The sequence below is a fragment of the Ornithodoros turicata genome, chromosome 7, assembly GCF_037126465.1.
Source record: "Ornithodoros turicata isolate Travis chromosome 7, ASM3712646v1, whole genome shotgun sequence".
Taxonomy (NCBI): Eukaryota; Metazoa; Arthropoda; class Arachnida; order Ixodida; family Argasidae; genus Ornithodoros; species Ornithodoros turicata.
The window spans coordinates 52,218,408-52,231,793 of record NC_088207.1 but is presented as its reverse complement, the minus strand read 5'-3'; the positions used below and the strand labels follow the sequence as shown (position 1 = coordinate 52,231,793).

The 13,386-nt window shown below is 46.0% G+C and overlaps 1 protein-coding gene across 2 annotated transcripts; it reads right to left on the bottom strand.

Moving 5' to 3' along the window:
* Window positions 1–757: 757 nt before the first annotated feature.
* Window positions 758–13,194, bottom strand: LOC135401516 (uncharacterized). Of its 2 annotated transcripts, none has more exons than XM_064633967.1 (8): window positions 11,777–13,194; window positions 10,952–11,089; window positions 10,657–10,790; window positions 8,962–9,222; window positions 6,742–7,046; window positions 5,937–6,249; window positions 5,147–5,545; window positions 758–3,445 (listed from the first exon to the last, which is right to left on the bottom strand). In XM_064633967.1, exons 1-8 carry the CDS (start codon window positions 12,978–12,980, stop codon window positions 3,095–3,097), a joined length of 3,105 nt encoding a protein of 1,034 aa, XP_064490037.1. In that variant the 5' UTR covers window positions 12,981–13,194; the 3' UTR covers window positions 758–3,094. The 2 variants fall into 2 exon arrangements, with proteins under 2 accessions (XP_064490037.1, XP_064490038.1); XM_064633968.1 differs by having other exon boundaries at window positions 5,147–5,542.
* Window positions 13,195–13,386: the final 192 nt, after the last annotated feature.

Below are 13,386 nucleotides of genomic sequence, written 5' to 3'. Positions count from 1 at the left end.
TCTCATGATTATGACTATGGTGTGTTGTGTCTTACATCAAAACGGGTAATGGCAGCACGGAAACTTTGGGGTCCGAGTACTGAAACGGACACTGCTGTGATGCTGACGGCTCCCACGGGCAGCGGCATTGGGAGACGTCACGTGTTTCCGGGAGCCAATAAGGGGGACCAACGTTTCCCTGCCACTTCATCGCTCATTGCTTGAAAGCCTATATTCAATCGTGTTGCTTTATTATTGAATTACTGTAGTGTTGTATTGCATTATTATTATTGAATCATTGGGTTATGTGTATTGTTGATTTTGAGCAGTGTTGCCCTACGCGACCTGCTAAGACTCCATAAGAAGCCAGCTGTACCTTTGAACTAAATAAGTAAATGATAATCCGCCTGAACATGAATGAATTTTATTCAGTGAATTCGTTTAGCATCAGTCATCGGATATGATTAAATTATCAACTTGCATAGGGAATTTATAAAACATTAATCAATGCCATTGAGAACACGCAAACTTTCAAGGATACCCTGACTTATTTTGTGCACAGTAATAAAATTTGTGGATTGTGCTAAACATCCTTGTGAATGTTTTTTCTCACGTATTTCACACTTTACCTCTATATTGCCTTCTGGCCCACAGGGTATGCAAAAAAATAAATTAACCAATTTTCTGTGCAATGTTCAATGAAGACATGAACTTATCCACATTAGCCACACCATCTGACAATGATGTAGGGATTTCTTTTCAAGAATACAGACTGCAGTATCGAAATAGACATTTATTACATCTTGTCATTTTTCCCAGAAAAACTGACATGCGCCAGGTACCGAAAAAAAAAGAAGAAAGAGAACACTCGTACAAGAAATAATGAACGTATACACACAGGTGTAATGCCGTGCTGCATATCCAAGAAAAACAGATTATAGCGAAGAACAAATTTGTAATCAAACCACATTCAGGAAACATGATTAATATAGAAGGTCACCAGAAAACGAAAATAAAGACAAACTGAAAATAACTATCGTTTACTGTAGCAAGAAAGAAGAAAATCACTGCACGAGGGCCATATGTACAATGTGAAGGACTTTGTACACTGCTCCATATCATACTACTTCGCTGTACTTCTTTAAAAGGATGTGCTGTTTGTGCCACAAGTGCACGATTTGAATTTGTCACGTACAAAGAATGTCGTCACAGCACTTTGCGAAAAAGGAAAAATGTATTTTGTATGTACAAGATGAACAGTAATGTGCGCTCTTAAGAGGCATAAGGATACATGTTTATGTATTTGCAGCACTTGTCATGTGCCATGCTACAGTCTGAGAAGATTTGTAAAAAAAAAACAAGAAAAAAACTGGTGATTATGGGATTGTACAAACTGACGGCCGATGTGAGTCTAGATGAATCTGAGGGGCAAGTGTGATATGCAAAAAAGAAGCGTTCGTGCCCGTAATTCCATCAACAAACTTTTGCGGATGATAATGGAACTTTTGTATAGTGTAGCGGAAGCACTGTGCATCTTGCGGTTTGGTTTGTGAAGCATAGGCCATTAAACTGCAGGCTAAAACCAGTAGTAAACCTTTGCATTCGACCTTACGCAAATTGACGTTATGATCGTATAGAGCCGTTACTGGAGGCAGCACACAATAAAAAAAAAGTATACAAGACACCAGATGCAAAATGTAAAATATTTATAAGCGTAAAGCATGGCACAAGCATGCGGGTTTCTTTTACATTACACATAAGTGGGATCCGATCGAATCCACGTTTTTTTGGTATGAACGTTTTCCGTTTCAGTAGTTCAAAAATCGTCACTGCAAAAATCACGTTTCTAACTCTTCTTCTGTCGTATCAGCAGGATCAAGCGATAGCAGCAGACCAGTACTTTCCACGACAGTATTCAACATCACTCACAAAAAAAGAGAGCGAGAGAGAGAGAGAACATACAGAGACATTACTCCAACATGAAATTCAAAGAATTTTGCTTTAATAAACCTCAACGTTCAAAGAAAAAAATGAACCTTTTCGTTTCGGATGGCCCTTAGCTATAACAGCAGCAAGGTCACATTCCGTCATCCTCGAACGAACTATACAGCACTGCATTTCTACAAAAATATTGCGCACTATGTACATGCCAATACAGATGTCACAGCACACAGTTGTACATGCTTGCGGAGGTTATCACAGCTGCTCCGCGACTCGTTTCCACAGATTGTATGGGGATTGAAAGGGAAGGACGTAATGGGAGCCCTCACCCAAACCACTTCTAACGTTGGTCAGCATAACCCAGACTAATAAAACAAGGTGTCCAGCATGATCAACGGAGCACGTAGAGCATGTATTTTATTGGCGCGCGAAATGGTGACACTTCTTGCTGCGTCGCCCTGTTAGGGTGACAATGGTCACGCGTTATACTGAGACGTCATCGCACCGAAACCCGGTTAATGTACGGTGTACATCGTAGACAACTAGTGCAGCATATATCCTCGATGATAGCAGGCGTGCATGCTGGCAACATTGTGCAACATCGAGACGTTATCGATTATTGAATGGTAAAATAAATGGTCGACTAATCCGCAACAGAGACGGTGCATCAGCGGAATATGCAATGCTACGCAACCACAGTCTTAGAAAGCTTCAGTTGCCTGTTCAAAAAAAAAATATGTTGTACCAAAAAAAAAGGAGAAAGAAAGGAAAATATGACAGGCAACAATGGGTGTGTTGTTGTTGACAAAGACAGGTCAGGATATCCTTACACAAGCACTTTTTGATTTGTCAACCCTTTCAAATACTCTTTGCAGAAGGCAACGCCTGCGAACAGTGCAGTCATCCGAAGGTTATGACAGCTGCACTTCCGACTCTCAACGGCACGCGTTATCTCCTGATGTGCAGTATCCTTGTGCGCTTTAAGCACAAGTCAGTCAGTTTTTGCATATGTGCTGCACCTCACAGTTTAGTACACTTCACCGCACGACAGCGCGCTTTCCCGTTAGCCATCATTTCGGGCGTCCTTATAACGTCCTTAATGGCTGCAGGTTCACTTCACAAATGAGTCACGTACGGCTCATATGCTGCTCGTTTTTCACGAGTGCTCGAAGACTCAGACGCCTTCGGCCACCAACGCGTCGTCTTGGCTGGCTTGGACAACCATGGCGGAGTGATCCATGGCCAGGAGGGCCTGCACCGTCTCAATGGGTATGCTCCCGTCACTGGGAACCTGCAGGGTTGTCGTACCGTCGGGGTTCTGCATGATCACAACGTTGCCTAGCGCAGTGGTGGTCTCTTCTTCGGCCTCGGCTTCAACTTCGGCTTCGGCTTCAGTACCGCCGGTAAACTGCACCAGGCCTCCCTCTCCATCCTCGTACGCACTTATGATTTGGCCATCGGGAAGGAGGTACTGTCGAACTACCGCACTGCCTTCTGGGGCTGCGTCTTCTGCCGCACACACCACCTGAAAGAGATGTGTGCCAGGTTACAGTTTTGGAACTAGCTTCTGAGAAAGGTAGTCTACCAATTTATTGAAACGTAATTACAGTCGACGACCGATTTGTCGGACCTGCTCGACTATTCGGACCTGCTCGATTATTCGGACTCGTTCGCGGACCGGCCGCGGGTCCCATAGAGTTGACGTATAAGAACGTCCAAAATTTCGGACGCCGTGCAGCCGCGTCGCTCGATATTTCGGACTCTGTTTTCGCAACCAGCGAATTTCTCGCTTGGGGTGACGGAAAATATTGGTATCATCCAAAATTCGTATCAAAAGAAATCAACCAACTAAAATACTGAGGCAAAAAAAAGGCAATGATTGTTCATTTTCCATTCCTCTGAGTAGAGGAGGTCTGTCGTAACGCTTTTGCGCCTTCGTTTTTGACCAGCGGCTCGATTCAAAAGCCCAGCAAGTGCTGACCCGCCCGCGAGTGGCGCGACAGCGCTGTAAAGCGAGCTTCACCTAAAGCACGCATGCGTTAGGTTAAGCCGACTTGCGGACTTGATGACGGCGGTGCCTCTGTCAGTATACAGTGACGAAATGTCGCTTCGGAAAATAGAAGCTGATGTTATCAGGCAGGAGCTGGAAGAGCGTTAGGAAAGCACCTACAAATTTTTCTAGCCTCTATTTGTGCTTAGTAAAGTTTATTTTGAAGCGAAATTCGTTTTTTCGGGCTGCTGGATTATTCAGACTTTTGCGCGATCCCCGCCGAGTCCGAAAAATCGGACGGCGACTGTATGGGATTCTTGCACTCCCCATAAAAGAATGAGAGCGGAGCCAGTATAAAAATAATCAACATCGGTTGTGTTGTGCGTGTGTTTGTCATTATGCCAGAAAGCCACGTGTGGCTAGCGACAGTAGTGACAGTAGTTCCTGGGCTATGAACATGCGATACACCTTTATCACAGCATGTTTTAGATGCAGCAGATTCTCAAGCAGAGCATTCTGAACAAAAAAAGGACACCTCAGAGTAACTGCACTGGTTTGGTATAAACGCTGATGTAAACTGCATTTGCTGTCAAACAAGTTAGTGTTTATTCCTACAGACATCTCAGTAAAGGCAATTTTCCCGGGTAAAAATTGGGTTTCACCCCAAGGAGGCAACCTTCAATTTGGGATGCAAATGTGAGGAAGAATCGGGTTAAACCCTAAAACTTCAGGCTCTATACATAAGACATGTCTAACATCCTACAGGACAAAGTTAGGGCCACAAATAGGGCCTGACTTTTTAGGGATAAACCCGTATCCGCCCGATATTTACCCCCCCTCCCCCGAACGAAATCTGTAAAATTCGGGTTTAACCCGAATCTACCCGAAAACATCCGGGTCGCGTGGCGCAATCATAAGCGTGCATTAAAATAAAAGTTTGATAACATTGCTAAACATTAGTTCCATGTTAAGACAAATTTTTATTAAACAAAAAAAAATCACCCGAATGCACCCGAATTCCTGACGACAGAATATGCCGTAACGGGATTTAACCCGAATACGCCCGTATTTTCGAATGGAAAGTATCAGCCGATATTTACCCCCCCCCCCCCCGAATTTGGCCAAAAATAAAACCCGAAAAAGTCAGGCCCTAGCCACAAAACTAGACTTCTACAGAACTGCATGGGAACAAATACATCACTGCAATATCATTGAAAGTGAGCCCCAGGACCTCACCTGCGCAAGCTCCTGCTCCGAGTCGTCATCACCGTGGCTTTCGACCACTTGTACCATCGTCTCCATCCTGGCAGCATCCGATGACACTCCGTCGCTGGTGCATTCTTGCGGTTCGCTCGTAGGGGCTTCAGCCACGATCATCTCTGCCTCCGCTGCACCGGCCTCCACTTCCGCAGGAACCTGCTCCGCTGGGATTTGAGGTTCCTCCTCATTTTCCTGCATCACAACCGTCAGGGCCTCTTCGGCTGCCGCAGGCTCTTGGGCCGACGCAGGCTCTTCAGCCACAGCATCCTCGGGCTGCGCCTGCTGCACGGTTGGTGATGGCGGGCCTTCCGAGGAAGTCACCACGCGGACGAAGTTCCGGTTGAGTAGGGACTGTCCAGGTAGGATCTGAATCTGCTTGAGATAGGCAGAGAAGCGACGCTAATCTTTATAATTCTTCCTTCCTTTAATTCCTTAATTCTTTAATACTTAATTACTTAATTCCTCTATAATCAGGAAGTTTAAAGTAGTTGCAACACTTTGCCCCCCAGTTATGCCGGATGAATGGAAAACAGTTATTTGCATCGACATAAGGCTCTGTTCCAAGTTTCACAGCGAAGGGGGCAATACACTTTGATTTTTTTTTGTCATTTGATTTTTAACTAGTCATAATTTTTACCACAGTTTTGGTGCACTACTGCCTTAGTTGCTTGTGCGCATTAAAACCTCAATCATCATCATCATCATCATCATAAGATAAACAAAGAGGAAAAGCTGGTTTTGTTCTCATCTCGTCTCCTTCGCTCACTTTTTGTCCGGGGTTGACCGCAACAAAGCGCAGTGTCTCGGCTGTCTGCTGCAGCTGTTGCTGGGCTTGCTCCTGAGAAAGTTGTTCCACCTGCTGCGCATCAGCTTCCGCGGCGGCAGGTGCGGCCTCTGTCTGTGCTGCTGCCGCCGCCGCCGCTGCTGCCTCACCGGCTCCTTCTTCCGCTGCTGCTTGCAGTCCAGTAAACTCTAGGTTCTCTAGCATATTTTCGGAGAGGCTATCGCTGTTCAGGGCTGCCTCCATAATGGCATTGCCTCCATCAGATTTGGAAGTGTCGATGCTTACGGCGCCGGCCCTAATAAGAGTGCGGTCCATCAGACACAGTTACGTGTAGAGTCGTAGTACCGTAATTTAACGCGTATAAGGCGGGCTGCAGATAAGTAGAGCCTGAAGTTTTCGGGGAAATATTTTTTCCTACATTCGGGGGGTAAAAATCGGGTAAATAAACACGTGCACTAAATTCATGCAAATTCGGGTGAAAAAACTTCATTTGGTTTCATATGGTTTATCGGGTGATGTAACTGCATTTTTCTGCCAAACAAGTAAGTTAGTGCATTCCTACGGACATCCCAATGAGGGCAATTTGCCGGGTAAAAATGGGGTTTCACCCTAAAGAGGCAACCTTCAATTTGGGGTGCAAATTCGGGGAAGAATCGGGTAAAACCCTAAAACTTCAGGCTCTAGTTATGCTACAAGCTGTACCCACTTGTAAACTCATACCGACCCGTACCTCAACCTGTATTCGATGCTTCGAAAAAGACAAATAAACATTGGTAGGACTACTTACGGCAAGACAACAAGGCCGTCAGTGTCGTCTAACCGTAGACGCTTGTTCGGTGGCAGTGGCTCCCCGTGGAGGGCTGCGACCATTTCCTCGGGGGTGACAAATTCCACGATGCTAGAGTCACCGAGAACTTCGTTGACAGCTTGGACATCTCCGACAGCCAGGACCTCTGCGAGCTCCTTTTCCCCATCCGACGACCTCGTTCGTTTGCGGTGTCGGACTTGGGGCTGACCAGGAGCGTTCTCTTCGAGGACTGCATACAGTCCAGTAGCCAGACCCAGGGCATGGGCCACAGCCTCATCTTCAATCTGCGTTATACGAGATGAAGCGGCCACTCTTTTATGGGATTAAAGGAAGAGTCGCCTCTAGAAAAGTGCATATGCAACAAGCAGGGGGCAACAGCAGTAAGCTATTAGCCACACATTTCCTGATAAAAGCAGTTTTATGGCAGATATAAAATGGAATCGTTGAACCGGTTCATGAACTGGTTCGGGGCCGCGAACCGGTTTATCCAGCTTAATTGGTCCGGCTGCGAACCGGTTCGATTCTTGGCGTGGCCGAAACCAGAACAAAATCCAAGCAACGTGAACCCGAACCCGTATTTTTCGCAGTTCGACACCCTGGCAACAGGTACCACAATGTTTGTAGGGTTCTTCGCTTTCAGGTCGAACCCGATTTTTGACGATAGTTTCCCCGAACAGGTTTTCAAGAATTTTAGGTAAAACCCGAAATCCTCGCAGTCCTTCAACGTGTCGTTTTAGGTAAACCATCAGAAAAGTGAATCATAATATCAACGAAGTGAGCTATTTGTTCTCCTTTTATGATTCACTCCTGTGGGAGTCAAAGACGAGCTTTTGTGGAGTTCGGGCAAGTGTTTGAATACAGTGGTCATTCACTGCTCCAGTTCCGAGCGGAAATATAATGATTCTTGTTTCCCGTCGCGGTGTCACAGCAGTGGCTTGTTTCAGATGCCTTTAGTTTGACCCGAAAATTCCATGATGATGAAACAGAGATTGTAACACCCTATCGCTCCCTGGATTCTCGTGTGGAAATAGCAGCCAATTCCTCCCCCCCACCCCACCCCCTGTATTTGAAAAATCATAAAACCCAAAATCGAAGAGCCCTAAATGTTTGGGCTGCTGGGCTGAGTTCAGGCATACAAAGCAGAATTGAATTATGACATGACCAGTAGTCATCATGAAAGCCACAAAATGCTGCCATGTTGTTTGAGCGCAGAAAGGGAAGATCAAACAAATCTGGAATAGCTACGCAATTTTAAAGGACAACGGAAACGAAATTTGTCCGTTGCAAAAAAGGTATCGAACAAGGTGTAAATATTATGTAAAATTATGGTGCCACTAGTATTTTGCAAGTACGCTGTGCGGATGGCCATATTTCTGACGATTACGAGAGCGCTGGGCCGCCCACTCGACACGATCGCCCATGGAGCGCGCCAAGCATTGCGGGAAAATCTGAGGAGCGCGTGACGTCAAATATCTCTCGCGCTCCATGTGCGGCTGCACGGTACAAACACGGCGAATTCTGAATAACGCCTGAAGATGTTTGATTCGGAGATCTCGTGGAAGTCTGAAGACAATATATTCTATGAGAGATGGGTTCGTACATGCTTCTTCGTCTTCGTTCTTTCCCCGTATCAGGAATTAGACGTACGCCGAAACACCAAATGAAATGAAGCGAAATGAAAGTCAGGAACTCCAACAGGAGAGCCAACGTGCGTCACTTGCGTGGTCTGCTACGGCGGCGCGGCGACGCTCACCAGGGGCTCAGAGTGCTCCACGGCCGAATTTTATATCACGATTGTGGCGGCGTTTCAACTAATATACGCAAATCTAAGTCGAATTCCGGATTGTTTTGGTACACATCGCAATATGAGGCAAATAGCTGTGCAGCCTATTTTCGTTTCCGTCATCCTTTAACATGAATGACAGATGTTTATGCAACACTCCCTTTTCCAGTGAATGGATCACATGTGCCTATCATTCATGCTGCCTCTGAGGATCATTGATGCTTCACGTGTCCCAGCACAGTACGCAATATAAAAGCGATAGAAGCAACATATAAAACATAAAAGCAATATAAAAGCAATATAAAAGCGAAACTTTTTTGGAGCAATATCATGCACCTCATCATTTCAAAACAACAGGAACCCTGTATTGACATATAACTTAATTACAAACCAACGGTATTCTAATTAACACTAACCTTCACGTACTGGCCACCAGGTGGCAGCGTCTCGGCTGGCTCACCGTCTTGGTTGACCTCTGCAGATCGCAGGCATTCGCGTCCCAGCTTTTGAATCTCACCAAGGAGCTCCTCAAGGTTGAGCAGCATGTCAGGCACCTGAGGCCGCGGAGGATCGCCTTTTTCGCTCTTCATCAGCAGAAACTCCCAGAGAGAAACCGATTCAGCCAACCGTGGCATCACAATCTCCATCAGCTCCTCGTCGCTGCACACCTTTATCGACTGCGGAGCCAAGATAACCTTGTATCATTTACAAAAATTTGTAGCTTACAAAAGTTGGATGAGAGCCTCAAAAGCATTGAGCAACATGTTATGCCACGTAACACGGCGCTTTATACGTAACTTTTTCCCGTAAAATGGTAAAAACTCTAAAATGCCGCGTAAATGTACTGAACACAAGGTTCATACCTCTGTCACACAGACTACTTTAGTGCCACGTTCAATGAGTGACACTTGCACTTAGTGTCATTCACGTGCTGTCACACAGAATCTTTTAGTGACACTCACGAGAAAGTGCACTATCGATTTAGTGAGTTCCCCAAACTCACTTCGCTGAGTCGAGTGCATAGCTTCGACGGCAGGCTTTGAGGTGCAGGTGGAAATACTGAGAAAAAGCAAGGTACTCACGACAATCACAATATTTTGAGACAACTATTTTGAACAGCGTGTTTAATTGATTTTAGTAGAGTGTGACATGGTGCCAAAAAACATCTCGTTACTCCCATTAACAGACTGTGACAGCCACTTTGCAGTCTCAACGATCCTGTGGCGGCCATTTTTGTTGTGGCACATGTTTGAGTCCGTTTGGTTTAATGCTGGAAGAAGATTTGCAGGAAGTGTTTCTAAGTCAGAGGAAAAACGTTCTCAGGAAGGCACTGTGATACACGCCTAAAAATCTTGCCGCCGTTTATACTTATATTTATCTATTGTTAGAAACCCAAAGGCCAGAAGGCATTACGTGAGTGAAGGAAATAGAAATGAAAATTATTACAACGATCACAACAATTACAACCACCACTGAATAATCAAAGTGGCTGGGAGGCTAGACAAGCGCTCAAATTAAAAATACAAAATAAGAATATCATTTTGTGTGCTGCCAAGTAAGGCGATGCACTGCTGCAGATTTGAAGGATGAATGATCATGGATGGACGCCATTCTGTCAGGCAATGAGTAGGAGGAGTGAAGGAGTGCATTGGTGTGACAGAAAAATGGTTCGTAAAGGTAAGAATGGTTGACACGCCTGCTCAATCTATCTATCGCTTATATCTATCTTAATTGCCACCATCGCTTAGGGACACTTAACCTGTGTAGGAAGCCCGTAGCAAAAGTGACATTAGTGGTCACTTGGTTTGAGTGCACTAGACAAAAACGACACTAAATTAGCCCGTATGGCAGGGATATAGCACATGCGAAACAGCGCTGCATTTTAGTTTAACTACCCAGCTGCAAGTTCGCGTAGTTGAAGTACACGTCACTGAGGTTTGGATTGGTTTGCCGACTTGTTGTCACAAACATCTGCACGCACACAAATGTGCCAAATCTGAACCTTTTCTCTGCTTAATCAAAGTCAGCCCCTCCCTCTCAAGGCCTTCCTCAAATCAGGAACCCAGCACGGTACACACTATCTCCACGGGTGAACACATCACCGAGCTCACCTCCCTCAGACGTGATTTTCTTCTGATGGCTGCCATGTCGGAGTACCTGGCTCGGGTCATGCCGGCTTGCGCTCCTGGGTTTGCTGCGGGAGAGTTCTGAGCGTGGCCCGACATTGAACTGTTGGAATTTTCGTCTGTCCAAAATAAAAATAAAGACATATTCAGCACCTTCATTTATGACACGGGACAAGGATCGTTGCATTCGTTTTTTTGTGTGCGCGTGTTTCCCCCCCAAGGCATGCACTATACTCAAAGTGTCCTTTCGGGTAAATTTGAGAACATGTAGCATTCGAACCGTGGGTGCTCATTTCTTCGGCGTCGGATGCATTTCCGTGATCTGGGTAGAGGCGCAGGTGCCTGGCAAGGCTGGCCCTTCCAATGTACTGCTTCCCGCAGGTACCACACTTGTAGTTGCGAGGACGCCCACCATGACCTAAGGGCACACGAAGAACAGAATACATCGCAATGATCTCAAATACTGTTGCCTCTGGTGGCAGAGGAACACGTCCTGAAGATGAAGAAAATCCTGAAGACAGCGACGGAAATTAGTGTGCTGCTACGAAAAATGCCGGAGTACATTTAAATCGTAGTTTTAGGACGTGCAAGTTCCATTTCAAGTATCGAGATAGAAACATGCTGTATTTCGTAGGGCGGCAATTTGTTAGGCTTTATTTTGTAACTTGTAGAGGCGTAGCGGAATACTTCCTTCCTGTTGCACGCGTGTGAAAATTTTGTATTGTGCTCAGCTTCAATTTTAGGAAGCAGACGCATCTGTCATCCAGAAGAAACTAAATTATTAAATGGGTAAAGAGCTATTCGAAAAAGCTTGAATCCACTGTCACTGGTGAAGGGGTGTGCAAATGCACATGTTCTTAAGTGCAGTAAGGAATGTTTGCAGAAGCTGCCATGCTTGCACCCTTTTTTTGATATGTGTGCTTGGGAGTGTCACTTCCATAATGTTGCTGTTATCAACAACATCATGTGAATACCTGGCACAACGACTGAAAAACTGGGTACTGGACAAGGTAGGTTCTGTTTATAACATGTGAGCTGGTTAACTGTATAAGCAAAGATGAGCCTGCCACAAAAATTGTTGGAATGTGTATTCAAAGTGATCTACCTGAGGAGTGGGACTTCCTCTCTCTCCTCTCATCTTCATCGCTCACTTGGTAATCCGAATACCCTCCATCTGAGTCGTCGTACGGCTCATCATCAAAATCCAGGTGATGAATCCTCTTGTAATCCTTGACCATGTACGATGGAGGCTTTGATATCCGACCGGACCTCGTCCTTGGCCTGTGTTTCTTCTTCTCTTCCTTCTCCTCTCTCGTCAACTCTGGTCCCTCACTCCTGTGTTCATCATCTTCGACCACTCTGCGGCTCCAACCACGACCTCGCGGCCGACCCCGGCTGCGACCCGAGTACCCGCCGCGACCGCGACCTGGGGTCTTGGGAGAGGGCGTACTGCCTTTGCCTCCGATTTCCGACGGATAAATGACGCGGTAGATGATCCGAGTGTTCGTCTGGGGATTGAAAACGACTGCGCTCCCCCCATTTTGAATTGCGCGGTTGACTTGCTGTTGTTGCAAGACGTGAGCGATCTGTTGAAGTTGCTCCGAGGACAATACTTGCGTTGAATGATACGTGTTACCCTGTTGAATGATCTGGATCGGGTTCTCAGAAGAACCGAGCGGTGCTGTTGTCTGCTTCGGAGGCAAGGATATATGCTGAAAGCTGCTGGTTGACACGGGCTGGATCCTGACCGAGGCGGACGTTTGACTTTCTTCCTCAGGCGGAGTTGCTTGTTGTTCTTCTTGAGGTTCTTCCTCTATGGGTGCTTCAGAAACGACTTGTGCACCTCGTGGGATCAGAATCGACTGACCCGTCACGTTATCTGCAACGAATTCCGTAAGACTTTCGACCAGCGCGCCTTCTGCGTCATTATTTTGGGCGGGCTCTTCTTGTTGCTCTGGTGGCGGAATTTGCTCGACGACTTCATGGCCATCGGCAATGGTCGTGCCGTTAACGACATCAGTAAGCGTAACTTGCTGAATAGTTTGTCCGCTACTTACTTGCTGGAGGACACCTTCAGGAATTGTACCATGAAGTACAGTAACTCCATCCTCGACGGTGGCGTAGGCAACGGCGACTTGCTCGTACTCTTCCGAGGCTTCTTGAAACGCTTGTTGCAAAATGTCCGCTGCTGCTATCTCACCAGATTCGTTGACTTGCACTTCTTGAACGGAGACTTCCTGCAATTTATTAATAGTGTCGCCAGTACCAGCTACCATGAGGGTTTGTTGTTGTAAATCAGTGTCCGCCATATTGGGCAGCGAACATTGGGCCTACAAATATGACACCTATATTTGAAAAAATGTCGAAGAACGGACGCAAACCGCTTCTAAAACTGTCCACCTAACATCTAGCCAGAATACAACAACAAATACGTCCAGGGAGCACACAAAGGAAACCGTAAACCTTGTGCGATTTTCTCGGGGCCACCGCGAACATCCGCCATAACACTTTTGCTATTCTTTGCGAAACGGCCAATCCGAGACCGTTAGATGGCGCCTAACTCACTGACGGCTTCGGAAGTTTTACGCGCTTCACGTGTACTGCCTCGTGTATATTAAGTTTATTTTGGCAATTCTGTAATCGATAATTCAAGTACTGAGTAACAAACACGTACGTTGTGCAAGGACGGTCTTTCCCGCTTATCGAAAAACGGAT

Coding starts and splice junctions, on each gene's coding strand:
- LOC135401516 (XM_064633967.1), bottom strand. CDS start 12,980: ATGGCGGACACTGATTTACAACAACAAACCCTCATGGTAGCTGGTACT. Junction 11,090..11,776: donor GAGGAAGTCCCACTCCTCAG/GTAGATCACTTT, acceptor GTGTGCCCTTAG/GTCATGGTGGGCGTCCTCGC. Junction 6,250..6,741: donor GACGGCCTTGTTGTCTTGCC/GTAAGTAGTCCT, acceptor CACTCTTATTAG/GGCCGGCGCCGTAAGCATCG.